At 49.0% G+C, this 20,597-nt stretch overlaps 1 protein-coding gene across 4 annotated transcripts in view; it reads left to right on the top strand.

The window, feature by feature from the left end:
* The window catches only part of LOC147006483 (cell adhesion molecule 3-like), a 40,825-nt gene extending 21,586 nt beyond the window's left edge, over nt 1-19,239 (top strand). For 2 of the 4 annotated variants that reach the window (XM_085868669.1, XM_085868671.1), the window contains exons 7-13: nt 3,535-3,710; nt 4,170-4,238; nt 14,003-14,139; nt 14,320-14,370; nt 14,567-14,614; nt 16,651-16,721; nt 18,667-19,239. In XM_085868669.1, coding sequence (XP_085724795.1) covers nt 3,535-3,710; nt 4,170-4,238; nt 14,003-14,139; nt 14,320-14,370; nt 14,567-14,614; nt 16,651-16,721; nt 18,667-18,691 — 577 coding nt within the window. In that variant the 3' untranslated portion in view covers nt 18,692-19,239. The remainder of the gene's footprint in view (nt 1-3,534; nt 3,711-4,169; nt 4,239-14,002; nt 14,140-14,319; nt 14,371-14,566; nt 14,615-16,650; nt 16,722-18,666) is intronic. The other 2 variants (XM_085868670.1, XM_085868672.1) reach the window with 2 other exon arrangements.
* Nucleotides 19,240-20,597: the final 1,358 nt, after the last annotated feature.

The following is a 20,597-nucleotide window of genomic DNA, read 5'->3' as shown; positions in this document are numbered from 1 at the left end:
ATCGGGCGTATTCAGCCCACTACCAACCCTTTACGTGAAGCAAGATGAGGATTCAATGGAGGAAAAGACGAAGCGAAGCGGGAAACAGTTCAACACAAAGCACATTTATTCGCGACGAACGGAAAGCACACATATACAATTCCACCAAATGCACACAGAAAAGAAAAACACAATTCAATTTACACAAAAAGCAAATATAAAAGCGAGGACACAATGCAGAGCTAATACCGACTACCGAGCACACGGCAACACTTATACAATTCTACTTCACAGACGGCGCCGACAACACATACCCAAAACCAAGGAAAAGAATACCCTCAAAGATGAGGCGGGCCTGAGGCCGAGACCGGGTCGGGCCTACCCGTCTGGTGATGAGACGCGGAGCGGCGATGGTGCCTCAACTCCGCGGGCCGTGTCTGGTCGGGGGTGGGAAAGGGGCCCCCTTGGTCGCACTATCTCAGCGCGGGGGGAAACAGGAGGGGGTTGCTGATGCTCGGGGTATAGAGGATTTTATTGTCCCGCGACGAGCGTCTCCACCTCGGCCAGGTCGCGCTGTCGGCCTCCCTGGGGTGCAGCTCCCTGCACGACGCGAGCACCCCCTCGTCTGCCCTCGCCGCCTCTCCACAGCTCCGTCCCCTCCGTTCCGACTCCAACGCACACGACGACCAGCTCCTTCTTGCCAACTCCACCGCCCGCGAAGTCTTGACTCTCTGTTCCCTCTCGACTCTTCGACTCTTCGACTCTCCTACTCTCCTACTCTCCTGGACTGACGAACACGGTCGCTTTTTATCAGCCCCGTAGCTTCGCCATCTCATCTTTGACCCCCTCCCTTCGACCTTTCACCTCGCTCCCCATTGGCCCGAGAAAAAGTGGGCGTGAATGCTTTTTGATCCATAAATTTGCATATATCGATCGCCCTCCAACGCCCTGGAGGCGGGGCCAAATCGCCCCTCGCTCACCGATTGGACGGCAAAAAGTGGGCGTGTGTCGTTTTTGATCCGTTTTTGAAGCACAAAATCCGTGATTTTGTACACGCTGTTCGGCGCGCGCCCTGCACGAGTCCAACACCGGTACCCACAGGCGGCGCAAGAACGGTGGCGATGCGACGGTTGCGAGGTGTGAAGTGAAGGTCGTGGCGGTTGTGGTGGTGGTTGATGTTGTGGTTGTGGTGGTAACAATGGCGGTTGGTCCAAAATAAAGATAGTAAAAGAAAAACGGCTATCCTGAAGAGTCGCAGCACGCATAAATGACATGTATTCCCACTAGACAACGGGTTCGGGCCTAACTACACATGTACTTACCGAGATACCTCACCTAAGGGACCTGAATGGTGGTTTGCGAATTTGGTAACCACAACACTATGTATACTTCCACATTGTCTCGGGTCGCTCACTTGCATTTGATATTTCAATTTTTTTTCCATTTACGTGTATTTATATTTTCATTTACGGATGCTTTCCAGAGGTTCTGTGATTTTTTCCAGAGTACTGGCTTCGATGTTCGTCGGCACACAAAATTACCGTTCTTCTCCATTGTCATCTTAATGATGACGTCATAAAAACAAATATGACGTCAGTGTGATGTATCAGGTTTGCGATAAATATCTGTGCTAATGCCCGGCTTGATTCCTGCAAACAAAATTCAAACAGCTCGCCAAGTTTCGGAGATAATGGTACAGGCGATTTCCATTAGCGGCGATATTATGACGTCAACTTTTTTTCTGGGAAGAATTTCCAAAATCGGAGATGGTTACTGCCTGAGCGTGGGCTTTCTGCATATACATGGCAAGTTTCACGAAGATCCGATGAAAACTCTGGGTTGTGAAACAAAAAATGTCAAAAAATAGGAATGACGTCACAAAAATTGATATGATGTCCTAGTGATGTATCATATGTGCGGTAATTCATCTCTGCTAATGCCCTGTTCGATTCCCGCAAACAGAATTCAAAAAACTGTTGGATGTGAAACAAAAAAGTCCACAAGAACAACAACGTGAGTAAGACTTCGAGATCCTCCACGAGGATCTAAAAATATATTGTTCCGGTTCTCGGAACTGCATGCATACAACAGAGAGGTGTCCCAAGACAGTTACGCCATTAATATACGTGTAGATAGACCCCTTCCTTTTGTTTAGTGGGACAACAGGGAGTGCGTTGCCATGGTTTAATAGTTGGGGTTATTAAATCATTTTCCCCTCCATTTAATTCCCACTCTCCTTTTCTTTTCTGAGGCAAAATCCGCGACGTGCGCTCGGTGCTGGACTGTCGCTTTGAGCTTCCACGACAACCCACGGCACCCGAAACCCTGCCCAAGCTGGCGGACCACGTGAGGGGTCAGGGCCAATCAAAGCGCCCGATTCTGGCGATGACAACAAATTCGGCATGATCCCCTCTTTCCGAGCTTCGGACTCTATAAAAGACGGAGAAGCTCCTCCGTCTGGGTGGTGTGGTGTGTGTGGGTGTTTTCACATGGTGTGTTCCTGATTCTCGTCTCCGCCCACACGACCTCGACCTCGCCTCTTGCTTTTCGACTCCGCCCAGGTCTAGCCTCGGCGAACCGCCTCCTGCTTCTCGTCTCTGCCCACTACTCCACCCTCACACTCTGGACCTTGCCCTTCTCCACTCAAGCTCCTCCTTCAGAACACAAGCTCCACACGTGCGGCTTGGGCCAGAGACAACGCAACTACTGTCGGGTACCGCACCACGGAGCATCCCCTCCCCCGAAACGCCCAGGCACCGAGAGCATAACCTCAACTCCCTCCCTCCCTGGTTGCAAAAATCCCTTCTCATTGGGGTTTCTTTTTCTGTATGTGTCTGAGTGTGCTGGCGCCTGTGTGTTAATTAAGTCTGTAGAAGTTCATTATTGTTGTTACTGTTATTAATGTCACGTCAAGTCTGCTCTGTGTCTGCTTTTGTAAGTTGCTTGTATTATTGTCGCACTCCACACCTCTCTCCTCTTTCCCTGCGTGACATACCCAATAAATCTTTGTCGTTCCACATACCTTTCCTCGCTTGCTTGTTAATAAATAATTATCATTAGGAATGTTCTCAGCTCGTCTTTGTCTTTTCTCCCATTGGTCCAGCATTGTCCAAATCCCACTCCAGCCAGGACTTGATTCCCAACGCTCCATTCCTTTTAGCCGGTACATCCTTGGCAGTGTCGCTCGGCTGCATCCGATCCGGTAGAGTGATCCGGTTCGGACAAGGCGTACCGAGGGCGTGGTTCCCCGGTAATTAAACCACGTGATTAATTAGGTAATCCGATTAACCCATAGACGGGAGGACCCCAGTCCACGCGGTTGAGTTATTGGCGTCCACGGCGGTTAAGCGACCTGCCGCGTCACGGAATTATCCGTGAGCGATGGCCTACAATTCCGGTGTGTCTGGTGGGAATCGACGTAGCTTCCCCCCCCCTCCCCCCCAGTGGTCTTCTCACCCGACCCCGCCGGCCCGCAAAAATATATATGTTTAAAATATAAATAAATATGCACATAATTTTGATCGACATGTATTCCACCCTTCACCCTCACCCCAGGCCATCTACTCCACAGTGGTTTCATGATGGAAAATCTCTTTCCACTGGCCTTACTTCAGGAATGTCCAACTTCCTGGTCTTGTCAGATCTCTCCTTGTCTGACACTGGGGTTTATGTCTGCATCTCTCGGAATGAACTGGGAGAAAGCAAAGCCACTCTGAATATCTCTGCTTCTGGTAAGTTAGAAGAGTGTTCGCTCATTGTGCGGGTCAGACAGCTAGCTCTCTTAGACTGGAGATAATACCACCCTGCCTCGAACCTTTATTTCGCTTCCCAAGTCTTCAAATGTGGTTGAAACAGCTCTAGCTTGTCAGCCTATCGAGGAGGGAAACGAAATGCCAATGTAAAATAGATTTGAGTTTTAAAATTATGTATTTTCCATTTCTGATTGATGAGGTTTTCAAGACGGCAGGTTCGATGATACACGCACGGTTCATTGGTCAATTTCTGTGTCCACGTTGGAACGTGAATGTCGGTGTGCTCGAACACTGATTTACCACCCTATTGATCGTTCGTTATATTCCATGATGAGGAGTGCACACAAGGAGAAACTGTTCAATGGGTAAATCTCATTCGATGGGGGAATATCTGTGATTGTCGTTTCATTTCCCTTTGTTTCCCCACTCTACCTGCAGCATGCAGCTGCGTCAATTTCTCACGCAACTGTTGGATCGACTATGGTTGGCATGGAATCACAGGAGAAGGTAGTCCGTGCATCGGTTGCCGACACAATCCGATCAGACGACAAAGATTCTCATCACACACCGGATATATATATATATATATATATATATATATATATATATATATATATATATATATATATATATATATATATATATATATATATATATATATATATATATATATATATATATATATATATATCTATATATATATATATATATATTTCCACAAATACACACATATATATATATATATATATATATATATATATATATATATATATATATATATATATATATATATAACAGCCTGGTGTTGGCGCAGTGGTTAGGGCAGCGGCTTGGGATCCAAAAGGTCCTGAGTTCAATTCCTGTTGGGCCACTGAATTAATACAGCAGGGGGATGACTCAGCCTGTCATCCTTCCGAAGTCGGCGAAATGAGTACCAGTGTACTGGGCCGGTGTATACCCCGGTTAAAATAGGTGTACCATATCCCTGTGTCGTAAGATGCGACCAGGGTTGCGTCAGGAAGGGCATCCGGCGTAAAACATGTGCCAAATCACTATGCGGATCATACGGATGATCCGCTGTGGCGACCCCTAACGGGAGCAGCCGAATGAAGAAGAAGATATATATATATATATATATATATATATATATATATATATATATATATATATATATATATATATATATTGTTGTAGAATTCTGCCGCGTTTGGCGTGCGGACGACCGTTTTAGCCAAATCGCGGTCGCGCGCCCACCGAAGGCTGCAATCCAGTTGTGGCTTTCCGGACCAACCCCGGAATCCAGCCACGGATGCCTTAACGCATCATAAACTAGTCAATTATTCTGTCCACGCGCGACAGGGTCAATCGCCGAATTGTCGATATACCTAACTATTTGCGCGGACAGAAATACCGAGAGTTTATACCTCGACGGGACTCGTACGGAAACGAGCCGCTTAAGCGTGCTCGTTCCGTGTGCGAAGCTGGGTGGTTTGAAATCACCAAGTGCTGTCGGACCAGATTATCACTTTTAGCGGCCTTAATAGCCAGTTAACAACCCGAGCACCGTGGCAGTCAATGGGAGAAAATGACGCAACGAGCAGGTTGACATTCAAACAATGGAGCATTTATTTATAATAAGCACATAAGCAGTCAATGAATGGGGGGATGGGGACAAGACACGAGCAAAAAGCCTCCAGCCGAGATCTATGCAATAATATACACGCAATCATGCACTTAACCAGCAATTCTACTTAATGAGACAAGGCTCCACAGACTTCCATAAAAAACCCAAGGAAAATATATAGGGCTAGTGAGCTTTTAATGGTACTCAGAGCCGGGATGACCGAAGGACTCCAAGAGACCGGGCTGGTTACCTGGCCGCCCCTTGGTGGCGACTCGACGGTCTTTGGGTCGGCAACCCCTGTCTCTCTGTTCCACCTGGGGCGTTGCAAAATGCTCCATTCGCTTGAGCGGCTTAAACAGCTTGGCGGGCGGCTCTCTTTGGCCGCTTGGCCTTCTCCGCGGCCTGGTCAATCGGGCTTAGCCGACGACGCTTCAGAGGAGCGAACGGGCCTTGCTCTCTTAGAGTTGATGCTCTTTTAGGGCACGTTCACTCCTCAGCGTCGCTCGAAGCTCTCGGGGCCGTCTGCCCGGACCGCGACGCAACTTCGATGCGCCTTTCGATTCAGCGACTCCAAACTCTGTCCTTCTGCCGTTGCGTCTCGATCCCGCCCAACTCCTGACGCTCCTCCCAACTCCAACTCCAACTGGCTCTTGGGACGCGACTCCACCCTTTTTATCGGGTGGGGGTGCCCGCCCTTCGATTCTTCACCCGAGAATGGCTCCGCCTACTTTCACCTCTGCCCTTTCACCCCTGGTGGAAACCCCATTTCGGATTGGCTGGCTTTTTCCGAGGCAGAGCTCATTTTGATCCGAATATGCAAATCAGCCCCTTCGCGGCTGATTGCACACGGACGGTGGAATGTGGCTTCCAATGCGGCGCGGCGTGTCTGCGACAACGGCATTTTGCCGCTGTTGCTGAGGAGGAGGTGATGGTGTCGCGATGTTGATGGCGCTGTCGAGAAAATGGCGGTGTTGTGGAGTTGATAGCGTTGTTGAGATGTTGTTGAAAATAAAAGACAGAAAAGAATAACGGCTTCCTCAAAGATTCACAGCCCGGCACACGAACAAGATCTGTGATACATCGGTGGGGAATCTAACCTAAAACACGAACTTATCGAAATAACTGATCTCTGGGGAACCTGAATTGTGTTCTGTGAATTTCCACCACCGTAACAATATATATATATATATATATATATATATATATATATATATATATATATATATATATATATATATATATATATATATATATATATATATATATATTGTTTCGGCTGTGGAAATTCGCAATACACCATTAAGGGTCTTCAGATGAGATATATCGATAAGTTCATGTCTAGTTAGCCCACACCCGTTGTTTAGAGGGAATATGTGTGATTCATCCGGGTTGCGACGCTTTGAGTTAGTCATTTTTCTTTCTCTATCGTTATTTTGGACCATTAAGCCGCCAACAAACTCAAACACCACCACCTTCGCGTCTTTACCTCCACAACTCCATCCGGCAAACATCGCTTCACCGCCATTCCCAAACGACGCCCGCCAACCACCAAACCACCACAGCAAACCTCCCACCACCTTCGCCTTTCTCCTTCCACAACCATCGACCCCACCACCAGTCAACACCGAACATCGTACTGTCCGAAGCCGTTCGGTGATTGCTGCCGAACGCAGCAAGCCGCGAGTGCAATGGATGCCTTTACGGGAGAGAAATTCGGATCAGGAAGGCTTCACGCCCCTTTTCCTCCGTCCAATGGGCGAGCGTCGGGCGGTGTGGCCCCGCCTCCAAGCGCGATGAATGCGAATTCCTCTCAGGAAGGAATTCGGAACAAAAGAGGCTCACGCCCATTTTTGCCACACCAATGGCTGAACAGAGGGTGGCATGGCCCTGCCTCCAATCATGTTTTGATCCTAAAATCTGCATACAGGCTCCTCCCCTGGTCTATAAAAGACGCGAGTCTGTGTGGAACTGGTTGTTGTAGTGTGGGGGTCGCTTTTCTCATCTTTGTTGTCGTCTCGTCGTTGGTGTCGTCTCGTCGCTGGAATCGAGCCACCTTCGCTTTCACAAAGCGACCAAGCCAGCTAGCCATTCCCCTCACTCGACCCTGAGCATCAACAATTCCCCCCCCCCATCCGCGCTGAGATAGTGCCGGTGGCCCCGTTCATTCCCCACCCTAACCGTGGTGCCGACCAAACCGTGCTTGCGCGGAGCACGCCGGAGAGAGCTCACCGACCACGCCAGCGGCACGGAGTCGGGGCGCAGCTGCGCGGATATTGTGGCTTGCCCGCCAACGCGTCACGAGGACGTGGGTAAGAACTTTTCGGTCTCGTGGACCTGGCCGCTCCTCCAGGTTCCGCGCAAATTTGGTCTATGGACCCCATCTACCTCCCTGCCTATGGGGAGGTTTTTCCTGTTTATTTTGAATGCATGATGTGGCGCCGAGTCCCGACAAGTATAATTGTTTAAGTGTTGTAAATAATTATAGTCGGTAGTAGTGCTTTTGCTTTGGTTGCATTTTCCTTTTTGCTTTTCCCACATTGATTGCATGGCTGTACATGCCTGCATGTGTGTGAAATAAAAGTGCTTGCTTGTCAAACTGTTTCCCGTTTCGTTGTGTCCTTTCCTCTGTTTGAAAGTTCCATCTTGCATCACGTAAGGGATTGATAGTGGGTTGAAACACCCGATAAGTAATCTGAACCATCGAGGTCGACGATAACTCCGCTCGGTTATCCCTGCAGCACGGAACGAGCTGCTTCAGCGGTTCGTGTCCGAAGTCGACCTGCGGCGAGGTACGATCGCCCGGTCGACCACTCGCGCGGGTACTTAGGTAGGTTGAATTTGGCGAGCAACCCTATCCTGCATGGGTGGGCAATTGGCACGATCGTGGTGAGGTTAAACCCCCACCCGTGACTGGCTCCTGGCGGTAGTTCCCGGAGGATCACGACTGAATTGTCCGTTCCGGTGGGCGACGCGTCGCGATTCTAGTTTCGTGGCCGATCGCATGCCGGACGGGCCAAAATTCGTAACACATATATATATATATATATATATATATATATATATATATATATATATATATATATATATATATATATATATATATATATATATATATATATATATATATATATATATATATATACATACACACACAAACACACACAAACACACACACACGCACACGCACATACATACATATTGTTAGGAATTCACGCCCACCGACGTGCAACGACGGCTTTTCACAAATAGTAGCCGCTCGCCCACCGGACGGACAATTCAGTCGTGACCTTCCGGAACAACGCTGGAACCCTGTCACGGGTGGGTCTTCAACCCCACCATGGCCTAGCCAATTTTCTACCCGCGCAAAATAGGGTCAATCGCTGAATATCGATATACCGAAGTGCCTGCGCGGGTCACCTACTAGGAGACCATACCTCGGCGCAGGTCGGCTTGGACACGAACCGCTCAAGCGGTCCATTCCGTTCTGCAGTGATAACCGAGTGGGTATTATCGCCCGACCTCGCCGGATCCGATTCTATTTAACGGGTATTTAAAACCTAACTAATATTCCGAGATGCAATATGGCGTTCCAATGGGGGAATAAGACACGACGAACGGGTTACATTTAGACCAGCACATTTATTATACACGTATGCACATATGTACAGCCATGCAATCAATGTAGGATTTCAAAAACACGTATACAGGCAAACAATCATGCACGGGACGGGGACAAAGACACAACAAGGTGAAAGCACGACGACCGTCTATCAGCAATTCTTTCGTCACTTAACAGTTTTTACTGACAGGACATGGCGCCACCAACATTCATTCAAAAGAAAGGAAAAGGCCACCCTCAAAGACGAGGGTGCCAGACAGGGTCCGTAGACCTTGATGGCGTGGAGCCTGGTTGACCGAACGGACCCCACGAGACCGTTGCAGGTTACCAGCACCCTTGTGGTGCGATGGTGGGCGAGCTCTCTCCGGCGCTCGCCTCCTGGGTGCGCAGGCTGCGCGGCAGAGCTGCAAAGCGGCGCCTCCCGTCCGCGTCCTTCGCGCCTCGACCCGGACCACCGCACACAACACACCCGACTTGGCGTGCAAAAGGAGAAGGCACCACCTCGACGATGACGAAACCACCAATGCACACGAAGAAGACCCCCAGTGAACCACCACGAAGACGACCACCAACCCGAAGACGACAAAAACCCAAAAAGCCCCCACCTGGTGTCCTGCGCGCCCTTATATCCCCCAGTTCCAACGCCTCGCTCCTCCCCGTTTATTGCTCCGCCCCCCTTCCAGCTTCTGCGGGAAGCTTCCAGAAAAGGGGCGTGCCCTCTCGCCCCCCTCCCCGCGTGCCTCGCGGGGACCGAGAGAATCATTCTTGGCACAGGTCCAGGGAGATTCATTCCCCCAAAATCAGGCCCCTCCTTCACATGACCTTTGACCTCTGGCTGGAATCGCACTTGCCCCACACCAAAGCGTGGGAAAAGCAGGCGGGAAAATCCGCGCACCATCGGAACTCCTCTGGTTTCCTTCGCTTCGTCGAGACGTTTTACATGAGCGGAGAGGGTTGTGATGTGGTTTGTGGCGATCGTGGTTGGTGCGGTTTGAGGCGATCGTGGTTGTTGTGGTTTGTGGCGATCGTGGTTGTTGTGGTTTGAGGCGATCTGGTTGTTGTGGTTTGAGGCGATCGTGGTTGTTGTGGTTTGAGGCGATCCTGGTTGTGGTTTGAGGCGATCGTGGTTGTGGTTTGAGGTGATCGTGGTTGTGGTTTGAGGCGATCGTGGTTGTGGTTTGAGACGATCGTGGTTGTTGTGGTTTGAGGCGATCGTGGTTGTTCTGGTTTCAGGCAATCGTGGTTGTTGGGTATATATATATTGTTGCGGTTTTCGCGCCCGCCGGCGTGCGAACGGCCACGTAACTCGAATCGCGGCACGTCGCCCACCGGACGGACAATCCAGTCGTGACCCTCTCGGACTAACGCCGGGAACCAGTCACGGGTGGACCTTTCGGTCTCACCGCGATCGAGCCAATCAGCCCCCGCGTGGGATAGGGTTGCTCGCCAAATTCGACCTACCTAAGTACCCACGCGGAGGGTAGACCGGGCGATCGCACCTCGCCGCAGGTCGACTTCGGACACGGGCCACTTAAGCGACCCGTTCCGTACTATCAGAATAACCGAGCGGTGTTATCGTCGACCTCGACGGTTCGATTAATTATCGGGCGTACTCAGCCCACTACCAACCCTTTACGTGAAGCAAGATGGGGATTCAATGGGGGAAAAGACGAAGCGAAGCGGGAGAACAGTTCAACAATAAAGCACATTTATTCGCGGCACACGGGAAGCACACAAATACAATTCCACCAAAAGCACACAAAAAAAAAAGAAAACACAATTCCATTTACACAAAAAGCAAATATAAAAGTGAAAACACAGTGCAGAGCTAATACCGACTACCGAGCACACGGCAACACTTATACAATTCTACTTCACAGACGGCGCCGACAACACATACCCAAAACCAAGGAAAAGAAATCCCCCAAGAATGAGGCAGGCCTGAGGCCGAGACCGGGTCGGGCCTACCCGTCTGGTGATGAGACGCGGAGCGGCGATGGCGCTTCTCTCCGCGGGCCTCGCGGACAGTGTCAGGCAGGGGGGTGGGAAAAGGGGCCCCCTTGGTCGCACTATCTCAGCGCGGGGGGAAACAGGAGGGGGTTGCTGATGCTCGGGGTATAGAGGATCTTTATTATCCCTGGTGTGCGTCTCCACCTCGGCCAGGTCGCGCTGCCGGCCTCCCTCGGGCGTGCAGCTCCTGGCACCGACGCGAGCACCCCCTCGTCCGACTCTCTTCAGCTTCTCCAGCCACTGCAGGCTTCGGGCTCCAGTCTTCCACACTCGTCCCCTCCGTTCCGACTCCTTCTCGTTCTCGACTCCTTCTCGTTCTCGTTTGCGACTCTCTTCTGACTGACGAACACCGTCCTTTTATCCCCCCGTAACTTCGCCATTGACCCCCTCCCTTTGACCTTTCACCTCGCTCCCCATTGGCCCGAGAAAAAGTGGGCGTGAAGGCTTTTTGATCCACAAATTTGCATATATCGATCGTTCTGGAGGCGGGGCCAAATCGCCCCTCGCTCACCGATTGGACGGCAAAAAGTGAGCGTGTGTCGTTTTTGATCCGTTTTTGAAGCACAAAATCCGTGATTTTGTACACGCTGTTCGACGCGCGTTCTGCATGAGTCCAACACCGGTACCCACAGCGGGGCAAGAACGGTGGCGATGCTACGGTTGTGAGGTGTGCGTGAAGGTCGTGGCGGTTGTGGTGAAGCGGTGGTTGTGGTCGGTGGTTGATGTTGTGGTTGTGATCATGGCGGTTGGTCCAAAATAAAGATAGTGAAAGAAAAACGGCTATCCTGAAGAGTCGCAGCTCGCATAAATGACATGTATTCCCACTAGACAACGGGTTTGGGCCTAACTACACATGCACTTACCGAGATACCTCACCTAAGGGACCTGAATGGTGGTTTGCGAATCTGGTAACCACAACAATATATATATATATATATATATATATATATATATATATATATATATATATATATATATATATATATATGTATACACGTATATATTGTTACGGCTGTGGAAATTTGCAATACACCATAAAGGTCGTTAGATCAGTTAGATCGATAAGTCTTGTGTTCAGTTAGATTTCCCCACCGTTGTTTAATGGGATTTATTCGCGTTCACCGGGCTGCGACCCTTTGAGGTTGCCATTTTTCTTTTTCTATTGTTATTTTTGGACCGACCATACCCCAACAACCAAATCACCATCACCTTCGCCTCTACCTCCACAACCGCCAACAAACCCACACCACAAGCATCGCATCACCTTCGTTCCTGAAGTGACGCCATCTTCGCGCCAGCAGCGGCGGGATCTGAACAAACGACATTGCTGCAGGCAGAGGCAAGGGTTCTCTCGCCGCCGAGCACGTCGGTGATTTCCACGACGTCGGCTTTCCGGGCGTCGAAGGTCGAACTGTCAGACCGACAACTCGCTGATCAACTCGCTGATCGAGCATCAACTCGCTGATCGAGCATCAACTCGCTGATCGAGCATCAACTTGCTGATCGAGCATCAATGGCTGAAAGAGCATCAACCCCCCTTTTACCGAGCATCTGCGCTGAGAGAGCGCCGGTAACTCCGTTCGTTCCCCCCAACCGCTCTGCCGGCTGTGTGGCGCGAGCCTGCGTGTCCGTGTGGGGAACGCCGGAGAGAGCTCACCGACCACGCCAGGGGCCCGAGATCAGGCGCGGCTACGCTAGCTGCCGTGGGAATGAGTCGTCGTGACCTGCCCACCGTCGCACCACGAGGGTGCGGGTAAGGCCCTTCGGTCATCTGGCCGGTCATCCAGGCTCCACATCACATACGGTCTGCAGGACCCTGTCTGCCACCCTTGTCTATGGGGGTGGCCATTTATTTGCTTTGAATACATGTTGTGGCGCCGTCTATTAAGTCGACCTGCCTAAGTGACTGTGCTTGTGAATAAACCTTTGCTTGTCGTCGGTGGTATTGCTTTCTTGCCTCTATCCGTGTTTTATTCATTGTTGGCTGAATTCGCCTCTTTACCTCCACATGTAACAGCCATGTGCATGACTGTCATTCATTGGCTTGCCTGTATGCGTGCCAATGTAAATAAATGTGCTTGTTGAACTGTTTTCCGTTCGTTGCGTCCTTTCCCGTTGAAAGTGCCATCTTGCATCGCGGAATACATCAGTCGGGGTTGTGAGCACCCGTGGAGTAGAATCAAATCCGTCGAGGTCTGCGATAACACCGCTCGGTTATCACTGTAGTTATGAAACGGACCGCTTCAGCGGTTCGTGTCCCAGGCCGACCTGCGGCACGGTGCAGCCCCTCGGTAGGTTACCCGCGTGGGTACTTAGGTATATCGACACTCGGCGATTCACCCTATTTCGCGCGAGTGGAATGCTGACTGTGCTGTGGTGAGGTTAAACCCCCACCCGTGACTGGTTCCTGGCGATAGTTCCAGGAGGGTCACGACTGAATTGTCTGTCCGGTGGGCGATGCGGCTGCCATTAGAGGTACGCGGCCGCTCGCACGCCGGCGGGCGCGAATTCGCAACAATAGACATAGCTGAGATATACATAGCTGATATTTAAACTTCGAGATGAGTCATCACAACGCCTACAAGCGTCAGTACTTGAGTGATGGGGGATCTGCACGGTCACTGGAGGAAGTGTAGGATTGAGTGGGAAGTTGGGATCGATATGAGGTCCAAGTTCGGACATGTTGCTTCAATTAAATATTTTTATGGACTGTGTGTGAGGGAGGGAGTGGAGGAGGGAGTTCATCAGTCCGTTCGGGATGTTAAGCCGGGTGTCGTTTCAGCTTGCATTCACTGGTAGGTGTTAAATGTCCCACTGTGCCCTTTAAAAAAGAGTAGGCCAGTGTGTGCAGGCATTTTTGCCAAATTTCAAAATATTGCCTCATTAGCAGAGCCACACCTCCCAGAAGTGACACAACCAACAGGGTGACGTCGTAGAATGAATTGCGGTCGATTGTGCATTTGTTTGAAGACCTAAGAGGGTGTTGCCTCCATGTGCTTCGGTCGCTTGTGACTGCAGTGTGGTCGCATCGAGATCGGATATGTGCAGCCTACATACCGGTCAATATTTTTGAAAGGAAGGAGTTGAGGGTCTCAAGTGCAACCGTTGTGCGGAGGGTTATCAGCTACTCGATTCAATCACTACTCCTTGCACCCGTACGTACTCCACCATTTTACTCAACATCACAGGTGTACCTTCGGTATTCGCTGAAAGCTTTGTAATAAAACCTTTCACTTGTTTAATGTTTCTCAATCTGCATTCAACAACATTTTAATGATTCAGGTCGAACAATATTGATCCTGAATCAAATTGTTCTTCCTGACTCTACCCCTCAGGTGTGCCTGATGGTTCTGTGGGACGCCTATCCAAGAGGCACAACACCCGCAGTGGGTTCTTCACTTCTCTATTAAAATCATCATCATCATCATCATCACCAATCACCATGATCATCATCATCATCTCCACAATCATAGTTTTTACTTCTTAACTTCTTTTCAAGTGATGCAAAACAAACAAAAACATTTTAACGATTCTGCTTGAATGATAACTTTAATCGAATTGTTCTGCCTGACTACCCATCAGGTGTGCTTGCTGATTCTGTGGGCCACAAGTCAACGAGGACCAGCACTCGTGGGTTCCTCACTTCAATATTAAAGTCATCATTATCATCATCATCATCATCATCATCATCATCATCATCACCACCATTATTATTATTGTCGTGTTCACACCGATTAAGACCGACCGACGCTGGACGGATGGACCAAAACTGGCTTTTACTCCCCTGGACTGCGCTCGAACAATGGTGGCTTTGTGCATGCGGGAATCGCAAGAAGCACACGAGGATCTTAATTATTTTATAACCAACGGGTTTATTCGCTGAGAAAATAACAAAATAACCAGGGGATGGTGATCGCGACGGTGGAGACGACGGTGGGTTGAGGTGGGAAAGAAAGGTGGGGACAGAGAATCCATCTCCACTAATAAATGTGAGTGTGTGTGTGTGTGTGTGTGCGTGTGTGTGTGTGTGTGTGTGCGTCTCCTGCATCCCTAAACCATGAAACCTAGCAGTCTGAAACTTTGCATTCATACAAAGGGAACTCCAAGGGAGGGCAGGAGTGAAAATTGTGTGTTTGGGTTCATTAAAACAACCCTTTTGAAGATAATTAACAGCCTTATTTAATTATATCCTTCATCAGGCGATCCTTGGCTGCCTCGCTCTCTGGGGTCTTTTTATATAATTTTTCTATTTCTTATTTTTGTGTGCACTGTCAAGTCTCGTATTGGAGCGAACACATGGAACGTACAATAAGGGGAACAGGGAAGACAGGAGGGAAGCACAAAACATCGGGGAAAAGAGACATGAGGAGATCTGTGGAAGGGAGAGGATGGGCCGGTTATACAGCGTAAACAAGATGGACACGACAGGGACTTTCAGGAAGGAAAGCAGGGAGAATGAAGGAGGTTGGTTTTGGGTGGATTAACGGGGGTAGAATAGATCGAGGTTTTGTATGGGGGAGAGGTGGTGGTGAACAGCTGTTTTGAAAACCTGGAGGGAAGAATGGGATTGAAGAGAGTGTGGGAATTTGTTCCAAAGGCGGGGAAAAAGGAATGAAAGAGTGAGAGTGAACAGTGATTCGTGATTTTGGTAGTTTTACGAGAAGGGGGTTGCTGGCGGACTTGCAATGACATGTGGAGAGGTGAGCGTAGCGAGCTGATCTACGTCATTGAGAAAGAAAATATTTGGCGTCACACATCGGATTCAAGTACAGACAGGGTTGCGGTAGAAGAAAACCCGGAGGAGGCCTCAGCTCTGCTAGTGGATGAGGCAAAGAAACATGGGCATGACTCAGGGATGATGAACAGGCAGAAGGCACGACGAAATGAGGAGCAGCCGATGGAGTAGGGCAAAGGTCGGAACACGACAAGGCAGGCAGGAAGGCACCATAGACAGAGGCAACCGTTCCCTCTGCCACACGATCTCCTCTCGCTGACATGATTCCTACTCTCCTCTTTTCATACTCAATCCTCCTCAGCGACACTCCAAATACTCTCTCCGGCTCTCACGAGAGGTGTCAAAAACTGCGCCCTCTCGGAGCAACAAAAACTCCAGCCCTCCAGATGCGTTCATAACTCCGCCTGTCGGTAGGCGACGAAAAGCTCCACTCCTATTGGGAGGCGATCCAAGCTCTGCCCTTCTCTCTCTTTACTTCGGCTTCAATTCAGGCACCTCATCCGGTGGGACATACAAGAGGTTTTATCTGCAACTTTTTTAACCTTAATCCCCAACTAATTATTACAATGCACGATCCCCCATATGGTGCACATGCAAACTAGACAATTCTTAAGCTGACGCTCCCCTACTTTATCACATCCTGACGGGAAAACTACTCGTACACAGATCATACGACTCCATCCTATCCTGCTTCAAGGTAAATTCTACCCCTCCCCCCAACCTCTACAAATGTAACATTATCATCATCATCACCATCATTGCCACGATCCTCATCATCTCCATCACTATCACAATATCTCGATTATTAAAAGTGAATATTGTAACAGCCATATTTCCTCCAGTCCTGACCTCTTCTATTCCATGCTTGGGTCCCAAATGGACCTCAGCTTCACTAATACATGTGTGTTTGCCTTTGTGTCGAATTCTGTAGGGATTACTGCAAGCCACAGATTTCCCTCAGGAGGTGGAACTTCGCAAAGCTGCTGTACATAAGAGAATTCGGTAAGTTTCTGGTCGTTTTACCATGATAAGTTGAAATGGACTCTTGTTGTTTTTCTGGAAGTTTCATCATTTTCTGGAAGCGCATGCCCCTGATACCAGTGAGTTGAGACTAATTTTGCCGACCTCGCATAATAGCAGGCGAAGTCAACCTACCTGGTGTTGTTTCAACGGCCCGACAGTGGGTCAAACTCAAAACCCTGAAGACCTCAAGACAGTCACCATGACCTTTAGCCAACACCGGGCAACCACACAGTCTCAACCTCTTACTCTGGAATGATCGTCAAACGAACCCAACTGTCTATTTCCTTGATCATATTTCCCCAGAGAGCATATTTCCTCTGGATAATTATGTTCATTCGAGCAGAAACCCGTGGTAAAAAATACCATGACAGAAAAGCCTTCGCATGTTATTATATTGAAAGATGGAGAGAAGGGAAGATCGGACACCCTCCCCCCGGAGAAGCAAAGTTCGCTCGGTCATTGGACACTGTTGCTCAGCACATTAACAGGGTGTGGAGACTGCGGGACGCGAACAGTCGGCCCAGTGTGGGTAATGTGAGTGCAGTCGCACTCCCTCTCACCCCCTGAGAAGCAAAGTTGGCCTTCTTAGTGATGTGGATGCTGACAACGACAACGATTGGAAAATTGAAGAGTGGTTTGCACCGTGGGACGACATCCTGCGTCTGACTGCGGAGTTAACCAGGGGTGGCGCCGTCGGAGAAAAAGCCTTGAACTCCATTAGGATGGACCCCTCTCGACACCTTGACATATGATATAGATCGATGTACAAGTCAGAAAAAAAAAAATTCACACGGGAAGTTGCATTATGGGTCAGGGGGAAGATTGTGGTCGAAAAAACAGACATTTGGTGGGATAAACATTATAAACATTGCTCGACACTATTTCATGAATCCGATCCACCTACAAGGCCTTCATCTGCAGCTTGATGGGGTACTAGTCTCCCTGATGGACTTGCCCTCCTGCTTCGCACCTTGCTCAGCTTCACGCCATGGAAACCAAGGCCTTCAAGATCATTGGAAACTCCAGCGACTAAGTTAAGTCTACGGGCCTATCACTTTCCAATGACAGACAGGTTGGTGGTCTCTCTGTCTTATATCGCCTCCTTTCTGGTGTTGCACCCTCTGTTGTTTCCGTGCTTTGTTCTCAGGTTTCGGCAGGACACACATAGTCCAACATCAACCTCCTTTTGGTGATACTTCCAAAATCCAGAATCACTGCTCACTTCCACTTCTCTGTTCCTTTCTTCCTGCCTGTGGAACCAACTTCCACATTCTCTTCAATCCCATTCTTCCCTCCATGTCTTCTAGACAGCTGTTCACCACCATCTCAGATCATCCCCCATCCAAAACCATGATCTTTTCTTCCCGTATTAACTCCATCCCCAAACCCACCTCCTTCCAATGTTCCAGTTTCTCCTTCTTGAGAGTTTGCTCTGTGTCCATCTTGTCTGCCCCATGCATTCCTCCCCACAGCTATTATTTGTCGGTCTCCCTCAATTTTGTCTTTCAACCCTATTGTTGGTGTTTCTCCCCTCTCTCTGCTGTTCCTTTAGTTCTGTTGTGTCCTGATCTGTTCAGTGTTATCGTTACTTTCACGAGCCTAAACTCTTTATTCAAAAAATGAGTCATCACATTACACTTATGCTAACATGCACGATGAAATAACTATTCCAATAGATTCCCATTTACCCCTTCGACCAGATCCGTAACAATATTTACACAGTCCTGTATATTGAGACTATGAGAGTAGTTTACGCACCGTTTCGGTGGATGGAGTTTGTGAATCATTCACTAAATACATTATATTGTGTGAAAGGAAAGGTTATTGGTTACTACATAGATATAATCATCATTGATTTGCACAGCACAAGGGCCAAAGGTGATGATGTCACCTTCGTCATTGCTACTTTTGTTCGTGTCTGCAGCGATACAGGTGGAGGTGTCTGCTGAGAATATTTACAGCCAGGGGACTCGTTACGATGTTTTGCTGTTGGACGTGTTCAAGAGTGTTGGGGCATTGTTCCAACGTGGCAAAGACGGCTATATTTTTTTGCGCACCTTTTAAATTACTTGCTCATGTACCCCCCCCCCCCCATTTGAATCCTGGAATCAAGTACTTAATCATGTAAAGCTTGGTCCGCTCGACCTGTCACACACAAGAACTCGAGTATACAGTAGACCTTCACACGGTCATTATCCCTTGGCAGGAGACTTGGCGGAATCACCTGGAAGGTTTCGCACGAGATGAAGAAAGGTTCCGACGTGGCATCGCCTGATAACGCGATTAGACAAGCCGCGAATAGTTTGTACTGGTGGAGTTTGTGTGCGTTCGTTGTTCTCGAAACAAATAGTTTGTGGTTGATATCAAAGCAAACAATAAGTTCGGGTTAGGGTTCGTAGTTGTGCTTTGTACTGGTAGTTGTGAAGGAAATATTTCAGTGTTTCAAATGAAGCTTGTGTGAAGCAAATGAAGCAAAATTCATAAAGTTTCAAGTGTTTGTGTTTGTTTGTTATTCTTTCACGGCCGAACCGTTGTCGCACCTCGAGGCCCCAAATTTTGAGTGTTGGAACTTCAGAATCAGGGCAAAGTTTCAGGTTGTCCCTCCCACAAAATCTCCACACCCACACCCCCCCAAAAGGAAATTATCTCCATGTTTATGTTGGTCTGAAAATCATGGAAACAAAATGGCTGGGCCAATATCCACCAGATTCTGCAAACGTGCAGGGTGTCCCCAGGGTCAAGTCATGGGCATCACTCCCCCTCTGCCCCACAAGGTAATTCTCTCCATGTACGTGTGTTTGTACATGTGAAAATCAAGAAACTGGCCTCAAACAAGGAAACGGGACCATTTGGCTGTTCGTTGCCGTGTTGCACTCTCGGGTTAATTTTTACTGCAGCTTTCAACATCAATCTTCCTGATGGTTTACTGAAGTCTAAATAACCCGATATTGAGCAGGTGACCTCGCTTGGGTGGGGTACCCAGGGCTGCCTGGAGAAAACAAAACTTTGTCTTGTGTTCCAGCTCCTGTTGTGCATTTTGAGACATTGAGATCTTGTAAATATTTCGTGTGTTTGTTTGTGCGTTTGTACGTTCCTCTTTCACAGCTGTTGAACTGTCGCACCTTGAGGGCCCAAATTTTGAGTGTAGGCATTTTCAAATATGGGCAAGGACACATTTTGCCCTTGAAAGTCCGTTTTGGAGCCAGCAAAGGCAAATAAAGTGGAAATTAGGACGTGGTGGGTCAGGCAGTGCTGCTGCCGGCCCCCAGGCAAAAGGTAACCACCATGAGACCAAAAACTCCATGGATTTTCAATGTCCAACACGTCCCGAAATCACTGCCGGGAAAACTCACCTGGCTGGGCAGTGCTGGGTTTCCCCCCGCCCCCCCAGGCAGTGCCTTGAAGAGTGATTGAGTGAAAGGAGGAGGTTTAAAGAGGTCGGTCAAAGTACAAGGGAACGAGACCGCTCAGAGTGATCGGAGGTTTTGGAAGGTGAAGGGTCCACGTCCTGTAGGTAATGTGGTTGTGCACAAATGGGGAGAAAAGTGTTGCTGGGACTACCTTGACTACCACGACAGGTACTGCAAGAGGGAGTTTCTCCACGAGGACACACCTTGATCCAGTACCAAAAGGCAAAGCATTTCAAGTGTTGTATTCGCCGCAAGCACCTGCGCACCGGACTACACCTTGTCAACCACTGTGGGCAGGTAACCCCAATTACCAATTGTGCCATACCTGCACTTCATTCCATTTCGATGATTGCCAGTTCGCAGCATGTCATTAAAGGTGATTTCCTGAATACGGAGAGCCAATCACAGGTCGTGCTTCGTGTAAGCACGTGCCCTCTTTAGGTGC

The sequence above is a fragment of the Eptatretus burgeri genome, unplaced genomic scaffold (genome assembly GCF_056783735.1).
Source record: "Eptatretus burgeri isolate ZD-2024b unplaced genomic scaffold, Ebu_testis_v1 Ebu_testis_scaffold_3170, whole genome shotgun sequence".
In the NCBI taxonomy this organism is placed as follows: Eukaryota; Metazoa; Chordata; class Myxini; order Myxiniformes; family Myxinidae; genus Eptatretus; species Eptatretus burgeri.
The sequence above is the reverse complement of the archived record's forward strand: the minus strand, read 5'-3'. Positions and strand labels throughout refer to the sequence as shown.